We start from the raw sequence: 11,006 nt of genomic DNA, 5'->3' as shown, positions 1-11,006 counted from the left end.
GTATACACACACGCGCATAGACACACACACACACACACACACACATGCATACACTCAACTAGCACCTAGAACCGAGAGTTGCTTTTGTGTTCATGTATTTCAGAGATCACAACAGAGGGTACAAGGTTGCTCTTTGCTTGTTAACCTGTCACTTGGAAAGCATCTGCATCATGTCTGTTCTGACCCCAGCTCACCCTCCAGGTCCAGCTCCAGCCAACAGTCGACCGACCTCTGACCCCCACAGCTGCACAATGAGGAGTGAATCTGTGTCTCACCTGAAAGCGGCTGATCATTAGTTGTTGCCTGAGATGTTTCCAGTGTCTCCGCCATCATCACCCGAACAGAAGATCAGGGAAAGTACTTCGGTAAAACTGAGTTAATTCCTTAAGTAGAGTTTAGAGACAATTAAGAGTCGGTGCCAAGAAGCAGTGAAGCTGATGAGTCATGGTCACCAAAAAATTAACGTTTTGACCTGGAGTTTATTCTCCTATTACCTCTTCATACCCCCTGTGGGTCAGGGGGTAGAGCACTTGTCCTCTAACCAGAAGGTTTGATCCCAGTTGTCCATATATCAAAGTGTTTGTGGGCAAGATGCTGAACTCCAAACTGCCCTCTCTCTTAGAGGTAGTGCTGCACATAGATGCACTGTGTGAAAAGCAAGAACTGTTCTATAAAACGCTTAGAGTTCTCATCAAGACAAGAAAAGTGATGTATGAAAACAGATCATTTACATTCCCTGATATGGATAAGAGACTGAAAGACACAGCAGTGAGATCTGTTTCAGATGAAGGTAACAAATTCTGTGTGTCTGAGGGAAATACACGTTTTATAAAAAAAATTGTATCCAATATATGAGTCAAACATCCCAGTGAGTGGCAAGCTGTTGAGGTGATGATAACTAACACTGGTACTTCAGACAGAGATGGGCCGGCTGTTTCCAGCCTTTATGCTAAGCTAAGCTAACCACCTGCAGATGCTCGTGCGAGAGGCGCTACTTGAAAACAAATCTTTTACAGCAAACGGAAAACTTTCCATGAGGGCCGACCCGAATGCTTCACTCCTCTGACCGCAGCCAAGATATCCAACTCAAATTAAATGTCGGAATTTGAATGCTGTTTATGCATTACCATAAAAAAAAGCAATTCATTGTGCATCAACATTAATCATAAGTTCTTCTCGGACATCTGTTCCCAGCACTGACTGCAACACTGCACGCTGCCACATGACTGGCTTAAAAGTTCCAGCAACGCTAGCAAGATGCTGGAGAGTCCAGTGCCAGATATGCCAAAGGATTTTTGTCCTTGTCCCAGTTTTTTCCGACTGGCCTTGTAAACGGTAATGAAGCAATACGTCGCGCAGGCCAACAGTCTCAGCAATGTGATCCTCTTAGCCCCATGTCCCTCAGTGGCCGCAGACAGCGAAATCCTTGAACCTGAAAATATTTCACAATTACAAATTCGATGACATGACTGAAGGAAGTCGCTGCAGCACAATCATTTCACTGAACAACTGGAAAACTCCCATGTCCACGGTCAGACTCAGGAAAGGGAAAGAGGCGTGGAGCAGAGCTGCCACAAATCAATACCTTATGCCCATTTATGTCAGTCCGGATCCGGCCTTTTGAGGGCTGCCCATTACTGTGTGAAGTGTAACCGTCCATGCCACACACGCAGACACACACTCACTCACACACACGCATCATGCACAACAACAACGTGATCGATTGCGCTGTGTGTTTACTCAGTCCAGGGCTGATGTTATCCAGACAGAGTCGATAAACCCACTGATGGTTACACTGACGATGCCATGTTGACGTGCTGTTATTAGAGTGAAGTGCGATTCAGACTAATATGAGGGTCCCTGTTTGTGTGTTGTTGTGAGAACCTGCAGCTTTTTATAGACATGGTCTGATGCCGTGGATGTTTTCCCACATCTCATCGCTGCGGTGTGATTTCCAGGACAAATTCATTTTACGAGGACATGTGTTTTTATAATTCGTTGCTGTCTAGTTTGGTGAAGCCCATGTGGAGGAGGGGTGTTGTCAACAGACACAGTTTCCAGACTGACACTGTCGGTGAGCAGTGTGGCACAGTATCCTGCACCTTCTCTTCTTTCTGACAGTTCCACCTCATGTCACAGTATTTTAGAATCAGAGAAGAAAATAAACATTACAAATACACTGAGGTTGATATTTAGCTTATATATTATCACTGCGATCTCGGAGCCTAGCAGCTATCAGCTGATGACCGATTAGCGTCTGGGGACATCGGCCAATATTTTTTTGATCCCAGTGTAAAAATAAGATATTCAGGCCAAAGCTCCTGCTGCTGTTTTCCAGTTTGTTTACAGTGCGACTACTTCCTTTTACCACACGAGTCTCTCTCCACAAAACACAAACAGTGATACTCATTGTCTGATTTTTACGTCCAGGCGACATTTTTGGCTTATCTCTATTAATAGCTACAAAATCGTTGATTGATTTCAGTCAGTGTGTTCCACTTCTTTTGCGATGGATGAATGGTTCAAACGTCCGGTTTCTGCCTCTTTGATTGGTTTTGGCATGAATGCACCCTTGAAACTGTAGAAGGAAGAAAAAGACACTAAGCTAAAGGATGGCTTAAGCAACATCCTCCTGAATGGATTGGTTCTCTGTCGTAAAATGCTGTACAACAATGTCAAAGATCTGTCAAAAAGGGAACAAGGAGGAGGAATGTCAGCCCATCTGACGTGGGTGTGAGGATATTTTGGACAAGAAAAGCTCCGAAGCTATGTCAAACCACCTGACATGTTGAAAACTTGATTTTGAGGCCGCTCTTAATAATATGTAGGTTTTTCTCTGTGCATCAACAATGTGCCATCGTTTTAAAGCAAGTGCTTCCACGCCTGCTGTAGCCTTTATAAGAGAGCTACTGTATGAGAGCACTGTACAGCAAGACATTGATAGATGATCATGTGGCCAGTCGTGGCTCCCCAGGGGTGTGTGGTTTAATGGATTCACCAGTGTAGGCCAGCACGGAGCTGTTTAACAGCTTAACAGATGGATCACTGTTTCTTCCCTGCTCTTTAATTAAGGATCAGTATTTGCTGTCACTTAGGAGATGGCTCTGGAGGCAGCCTTTAACTGATGACCAAAGCTACACAGAGATGCAACTGTTTGTATGTTGAGTTTCAACTAGAAGTCTAAAATGTAGTGTTTGGATTTAGATATAATGAATTTGTAGTGAGGTGATGCTCTGTGTTTTTAGTTTTTTCCAATCAGAACACAAGCTGTGTACGCAATGAAGCTCGTCCATGGTTTGTTGACTCGCGTTGATATTTTAGAAAATGCCTGATAGGATCAAAGCCATGACAAAGAATCACATTTAACATTTTCTGTCACCATTTATTGATTCACCAAATACAGTGAAAATGGCATCATAATATACAATGATTCATTCTTAGAATGTCATGACATTTTGTTGCTTTTTTGCTTCATAAAACGATGTTTCATTATTGAAAATATTAAGGTTTCATGCACAACAAACCATATCCAGTTTCTTTAAAATAATGGTACAAAATAAATAAAATTAAAAAAACAAAGGTTGTAATGTCCAACGTCGGTCAAATAACAACGTGTCATTTGAGGATACTCGTAAACAGTGCAATATATATCTAAAACTGCGATTTTCTAACAAAGTCATCAACGAAGCTCAAGTCACAGTATACGATTTCTTAATAATAGTTTAACATTGATGTGTGCAAAAACCCCAGACACATTCAGTTAGTCTTTAAAAAAGGTCGAACCTCTGATATAGAATTAGACCTGTCCACCAAAATCCCAGATGTGCCTCTTATGAAGCCTAGTGTCATTCTGTATATCCTCTCTGAAGTAGAAATATTTTTGTTGATGAATTGTAAGACGACAGACTAGCATATCATTTAAATAACAAATATTTAGATATAAAAATACAAATATGGATTTTGTTTAAAAAGAAGCGTGCCAGGGTAAGAGTGGTGGCACCTGCATTGGCACCGGAGTGAGAGTTCATGCAAATAGATGGAGAAAAAACTTCTAGATTTATAGAAGACGAAACACAGATAATCTCACGAAAAAAAAAGAAAATCTAAATTATAGAACGAATATTTTTCCCATCAATTTCATGACTTTAATTCTAAATATTTACTGTAATCCCCACATCTCGGCTGGCCTCTGTGGATATCTGAGCATCTGAAAATAGGACCAAAGAAAAATAGAGGAAAAGATATGTGCAGGTGTAAATCAGCTACATGGAGGTGCCGGCCTGCACCTTCAACCACTAGTGGGTAATGCCAGAAGAAGAATGTAACCTGCGGTTCAGTTAGAATCTGTGGCCGGCGATGCTCTTTAAGGGCGCCAAAACAAAGACAAAAACTGATGGGGTTCTACTACAGAAAATATCAACATTGCACCATCCTCGGATATATGTTTTTTTACATACAATGGGTCTTCTCTATTTAGTAGACCCGAGAGTTTGGTTGGTCTGTTTTTAAAAGCGTTTTTATAGCAGCAACAGGAATGCATTGGACCAGTGCTGAAAGGACAGCTCCCTTGAATGCACCGTCGCCGACTCAACAAAGCAAAGCCTACAGGAGGGAGGGGGGGAGAGTCAGGGGGGGAGGGTGTCTGGGAGCTTAAAGCCTACCTACTGTACAACTTATTGAAACAGGGCTGCAATTTAGCTCCAGCCTCCAGTTGCACTACTGAGTTTCTTATACAGCGCTTTTTGGAAAGAAAGAAATAGAAGATGGTCGTGAAGTAATGACAAGTTCATCCATCATTAAAGTCAGCAGAGGTTGAGACACAGAGCAGGAGTCCGCCATCTCAACATCGTGCTGCGCAGCAGGAGAGAAACATCGGGATTCGTCTGAAGAATTGCCAGCAATCCCATGATAAAGATCTTGGTCATCGCCAGAGTCTCTTTCTCTTCTCTCTCATCCCTTCTTCACCTCTTCCTCATTTATCTTCCTCTTTCCGTTTTTACCCCCTTCTTCTTCTTCTTCTTCTTCTTCGCCCTTTTCTCCATCGTCCCATCCTAGCTTTCGTGCCGTCGTCCTCTCCTGCAAGTCCTCGAACATGCACAGCCGACAAGTGCTTCGAATCGGTGATCAAAATTAAAAGAGTCTGCAAGGCCCATCGCTCGTGTTTACACGCCGGGTGAGGACTTGTCTGTCATCCCCTTCAGGACCTCGTCTATTCGGTCGTCCTCGATGACCACTGTGGAGAGAGAGAAGGGAGAGAGAAGAGAGGGGAGAGGATGTTTACTGAGGGACCAGGGCAGCTCGGACATATCATAAGATTTATATTACATCCCTGTAGGGAGCCGATATTGTACGTGTTTGCATTTATTTCACTTCCATGCGCACTTCTCATTCGTGGAGCGGAACATGGCGCACAGAGCAAGTGAGCGAGTTGCAGGTGAATAAATTAATGAATTAAAGCACAATAGCAAATCCCCAGCAGCGTACACGTACGCGCACTTTGTGGGGGAAAAAAACACTCAGTCCCGGTAATGGCGACGAGCCAGGCGTTTATCCTTCCTCTTTAACCCCGTTGTTTTTTATTGGACAAAACATGGGGTGTGTCCATATAGTGACGCTAATTTCTATAGAACATACATGTAAACAGTTTGTCAAACCACTGAGCAATATGATAAATCTGGTATTTGAATGCAGTGTTGCGTTTTGTATTAATCCAAATTACGCACAGTTTGCGTAATGATCCAAATCAAACTAAATCAATTTAAAACACGGACAATACACTTTCCCCATTTTGCATCATACTAAAAACAAGCATGACCATGTCTGAATAATAATGACAGCATGCACGAGTCCTTTAATAAAACCGTCGTTTACCTCGCTTGGCTCTGCCGATCTGTCCAAGCTTCGGGGGTCTTTTCGCCTGCGACGAAGCGAAAAAAGCGCTTGTGTCCTGCAGTCCGCAGCTAAAGGACATCTGGCTGACCTCGCTGTCCGCCCCGTAGCCGTTCATTTTCCCCTCGCTGTATGGCAGCACCTCGGACATTGTGGCACAAAAAAGGAGGAGAAGGATCACCAGCTTGAAAAATTAATCAAGGAAGATCTTCCTCGAAGCAGCCGTAGATCCCTTTTGGTTGGTGGTTTAAGTTGCAGCTGATGATGGAGTCTCTCTCCAGCTGGGATCCTCTGTGAAAGGAGACTCGATGTGGATGAGCCGTATGAAGTCCCGGTGCTTGTTGTGGTCTCTAGATGTGTTGCAGCTGCAGGGAGAGACGCTGTTATATGTATGTGCGAGCGTGTGTGAGTGAGGGAGGGAGAGAGAGAGAGCGAGCGAGGGAGAGAGCAAGAGCAGGAGGGAGAGTGAGCTGTGTTTGCCTGTGCTGCTGGATGATGTCTGGTGAGGGAAGTGGGAGATCCCGGGATCATAAAGGAAACCCAAGCTGAACGGTGAAGTCATCCATCCGGGTTTGAAGCTGTGCGTGTGTGTTTGTGCGTACGTGCGTGCGGGCGTGCCTGTGTGATTCCAAATGCTAGAGGAGCAAGAGCGACATCAACAGGCCAAATATATAATTGATCAATGCACAAACAGATTTAACGTTAACAAAAACATAGTTTTCTTTAGAACAGAGGAACGTTTAATCAGAGGGAAACTAAGATGGAACATAACATTTAAAGGATGAATACTTTTGTGTTATACTATGGGACATATTTGTCTAGTTTGGGCGTCTATATAATCAAGTTATATACTTTAGCATATACAACAACAAAATACATTGAAGGGATACAAAGCTTTAGTTAGCTGTAGTTGGTTACAACAACATTAGAAATTTAGATTTGGTTTTTACTTTTACTTGTGACAGAGTATTTTTCTATTGAGGTTTTACTGCTACTACTAGTAGTAGCAGTAAAACCTCAATAAATAACCCCAATGCTTCTTCACGACTGAATGTACTAGCCTATATTTTGATGTATATCTTGCATTCCTAGGGGCGGCTTTGGCTCAGGAGGTAGAGAGGCTTGTCCACGAATCTGAAAGTATGTGGTTCAATCTCCTGCAGTTTGTGTAAGATACTGAACCCCAAAGCCTGTGACGGCTGTGCCAGCTTGTTTTGAATGTGTTAATAGAAAAAGTTCATACATTAGCACTGTATGAATGTGTGTGTGAATATGATACGTTTGACCTGCTCTGAGCATTTCGAGTTGTAAAAAAGCTCAAAAACAATTCAATTTATCATATTTTGCTGGCTTGTCTTGACTATAACTAAGAGTCTGGAACAGAGCAGCAGTTACTGACTTAAAGACAAGATAATATAGTTGTCAAATTTATGCAGATATGAAAACACTTTGTTAAACCTAAACAACCTAACAGTTAAAGTATAATGTCTTCTATGTGGACGAAGCTCTCTCTACCATTGGTATAGAATCCAATCTTTTTGACTCTTGCAGAGGAATAAAAAAAAAAATAATTGAAGTCGGTGTCTTGTGTTCCCCATTTAAGTGAACCATTGTGAAAGTGTACTTCTAAATTTCTGGAGTGCCACTTTAAAGTGCCACAGAGCAGCAGATAATGAACAACCTAGAAAGCCTAACACGACAGTATTACATAGAATAAGAAACATGATTGATTTAACATCTACAGGATAATGCCTTTATGAAACATATCTGGGGCTGTCGTGAGCCGGATCATAATAAACACTCTTCATTTCAGCACCACGGACAGAGCTTACATCATTTTTACATTTGCTGCATCTGAAATGACGTCGTTCTCCCCTGCCTCCTTTTGTGTTGCAGCCTATGTTACGACATCCTGTCCTCACAGCATATGGTGTCTCATAAAAAGCTGAAATAATTAACTGATGGAGAGCCTATTATTGGAGCAGCCCTGTTTTAACAACTTGGGCCAGCAGACCCATCTATAAACATGGAATAACCTTTCCACTGAAGCATTGTTCCTAGAAGTGACTAGCTGACAATCTGGAGATCAGTGGTGCTTTAGAAGCTCTTGAATGTCCTTCACAGTCAAAAGTAAGTGTTCCAACAAAACAACACACCATATAACTTCAGCATGTTAGTGAGTCCCCTGAGGGTCTCTTATAACCACCATTATACAAAGTGGGCATGCAGCCAACACATTTGGTGGCTCCAACTCCAAAAGACAATTTCTGTGCAAAAAGCAGTTACAGATTTTAATGAGGATGTTGCTAATTGTAAAAATCAAGCAAAGTGATTAAAACTGCAGCTAATTATTCCTTATCCAATTATGATTGTTGTCTCTGACATGGATCCACAATCAACATGAAAGGTTACATGAATGTGCCAGCCCATCTGAATTCCACCGGGATGACTCACAAAGCTCCTCCTGCCCAATATTCTGCCGCCTCCAGCTGTCAACAAGCGGAGCCACAGATTCATGCAAAGGGGTTCAAGCCAGGGCCAGAGATTTCACATGACGTCATCAGTCGGCGACACAGTTGAAGGATGTGGGGAAAACTCTGACCTGCTGCTCCAGATGGGAACAGGTGCTGCTTCATTATCACTATTTTGGGAGGAAATGTAGATGTGTCGCACCAACTGGACACTTCTCTTCCTTACCTCAGGCTCCAGTAATGCACTGCCACGTACATAGTGAGCCCAGTGCGCCTCTCAGTTGGTTCATCTTAGTCTTATTCAATTGATCTTTCCACATCCTCATCTCTCCTCTTCTTTCCTTTTTTCTCTTCTTCCTGCTCTGCCTCTTTAGAAAGCAGCAGTTCTTAATGATCTGACTCACTCAATCAGTCGCATAATCTCTGACAAGGGCACCTACCCTAAAGAAATGTGTGTGTGTGCTCTGGAAGCACGGCCTCCAATTACAAATGAATCACAGTGCTGAGTCACTCACCCCCTCCCCATTTCTCCCCTCAGGCAGACTGAGCTCCGCTGCACTTACACACACGGACACACACACATTGTGTATACACACACCATGTTCCTCCTTGAGGAACACTAGCTGAGGAAAAACACAAATAACAAGTCGAGAGCTAAGAGCCAGGATCAATTCTGTGAGTATCAGGTCGTAGGTATTAGTGTTAGTGAGAGAAAGAGAAGCAGGGACTAAAAATGGCTAAAAATGTAACTGAGAGCAGAAAGTGGAGACACACACACACACACACCAACTGCAGTCATGGACCAAATGAAAGTAGTGTGTGTATCTGTTCTCCTCATCACGAAGATTAATGCTGTTTGTTTTCCTGCGTAAACATCCTCCAAAAGATTGTGGGAACACTTGGAGAGCGCTGGCCTTTGGATCAGTGATCACACAGCTGAGATACACACACTCACAGCTGCAGTCAGAAGGTGCATCTGATTCACATGGGAGACCAGCGCTGGGATCAAAGACTGATTCAAGTTCCTTAACTGGGAAGTCTGTGTTTGATGTGAAAATACAACTTGTCACCAAATCCTCTTGAAGTATCAGCATTTTCCTGAGAAATATTTAGAAAACACATTTTTATTTCATGGGGCCTTTCTAAACACCAAAGGACACCCTCCAATAAATCACACATAAATACAACAATAATTCAAATCAAAACATTATATTAATGGTTGTTTTGATCAGTGATGCAAATATATTTATAACTATACATGTAGTGCACAGTTTTAATTTAATCTACTCAAATGTATATGATCATTTAACTATGATTAGCTTGATCATGTTTATTAACTATTCCATCTGAATGGAACATTTGAGTGTCTTTCAGCTCATTGTTTTGGCTTTCTGGTCGACTACTTGACTGTTATGTTTCTTTCTTTCTGCTCTTTTTAGCCTATTGTTTATGCTGCAGGTAGATTCTCAGTATACTCTGTAAACTATCAACTCTCCACCAAACAACAGATTATGTTTTTGTAAACATCTTATAGTGAATTAAGAGCCAGATTTCCCTCAGGCCATCTCGATTTTTTCCCCTGGTAAGATCCATTAACTATTTACTCAGAAATCACTGAAAACTGTTGAAAACATCCTGTCTTACAATGTTTATGATAGTGATTAAAAAGTCCCGGATCTGCCCCCTGATCCACTTCTTCCTGACCCATCTTTCCACCAAGCTTTGTGGTAATTCATCCTGTTGTTTTTGTTTGATGCTGCTAACTAACAGACATAATCTCCTTAGCAGAGATAACAGCTACGTCCTTTTATTTCCAGCTCACTAAACTAGCCCCAATTTGTTTAATGATCAGATCTGTTTCTTTAAAAGTCAAATATCCAGAAGCAGAAGTAAGTTTCCTACTTGTTAATCTTCTTGTGAAACCTCAGATTAGTCCTGTGACCATGTAGGGTCCTGACCTCCACCGTGAGAACCACGGCCGTCACCGGATCTTTGAGGAAAGTTTTTGTAGTTCTACAAATCTGAGATAACTTGATATCCAACAATAATATCAGTGTTGCTGATGATAATCCTCAGATCTCACTGTCAACAGTTTATATTGATAGTACTTTCAGTCGAGGTTAAAGTCCCCATGAAAACTGTGGATAACATATTTCAGGGGATTATCCAGAGAAACATGAACACCGAGTCTGGACAAATATCTTACCATTTAATTTTTTAAGAATTTGTTTTAATGCTGTGGACAACAAAATCTGATTTCCATTTATTCATTGCATTGTGATGGAGGCATATATCCCATAGGTGGTTATTAGAGGTTGTAAATTGGGGGAAGAGGTTAAAGAGAAGAGAGTTCTCTACCTGCAAACAACAGGGATGGTTTCCCATCCTCCATTGGAAATATAGTAGTTTTAATTCTAAATACTTGGTTGGAAGCAATCCAGTATATCTACTTAAACCGAAAAGCCAAACAAAAAGATCTTTATATTGGACCAATGTATATATCCCTGCGACACCATCCCTGGCTCCATCTCCTCAGGGAGGAGGCGCTCAGTTTGTTGATGAGAGGAGAAGCGCTGCAGTCACACTTGTGTTGGAAAGTAGGTCACATATCCCACGTCTCACCGCATGCCAAAAGCAGATGGGTGA

At 42.1% G+C, this 11,006-nt stretch overlaps 1 protein-coding gene across 1 annotated transcript; it reads right to left on the bottom strand.

Moving 5' to 3' along the window:
- Nucleotides 1-3,356: 3,356 nt before the first annotated feature.
- Nucleotides 3,357-6,407, bottom strand: camk2n1a (calcium/calmodulin-dependent protein kinase II inhibitor 1a). Its single transcript, XM_062405174.1, has 2 exons — nt 5,872-6,407; nt 3,357-5,233 (listed from the first exon to the last, which is right to left on the bottom strand). The coding sequence occupies exons 1-2, from the start codon at nt 6,038-6,040 to the stop codon at nt 5,163-5,165; spliced, it is 240 nt and encodes a 79-aa protein (XP_062261158.1). The 5' UTR covers nt 6,041-6,407; the 3' UTR covers nt 3,357-5,162.
- Between the last annotated feature and the right edge of the window lie 4,599 nt (nt 6,408-11,006).

This window comes from Platichthys flesus, chromosome 14 (genome assembly GCF_949316205.1).
Source record: "Platichthys flesus chromosome 14, fPlaFle2.1, whole genome shotgun sequence".
Classification (NCBI taxonomy): domain Eukaryota; kingdom Metazoa; phylum Chordata; class Actinopteri; order Pleuronectiformes; family Pleuronectidae; genus Platichthys; species Platichthys flesus.
Note: the sequence above shows the minus strand (reverse complement) of the source record. Positions and strands in the feature narration are given on the sequence as shown.

Bases quoted from the DNA above. Each gene is read 5' to 3' on its own strand.
- camk2n1a (XM_062405174.1), bottom strand. From the start codon at position 6,040: ATGTCCGAGGTGCTGCCATACAGCGAGGGGAAAATGAACGGCTACGGG. The intron at 5,234-5,871 runs GTAAACGACGGT...CTCTCTCCACAG, and splicing joins GATCGGCAGAGCCAAGCGAG to TGGTCATCGAGGACGACCGA.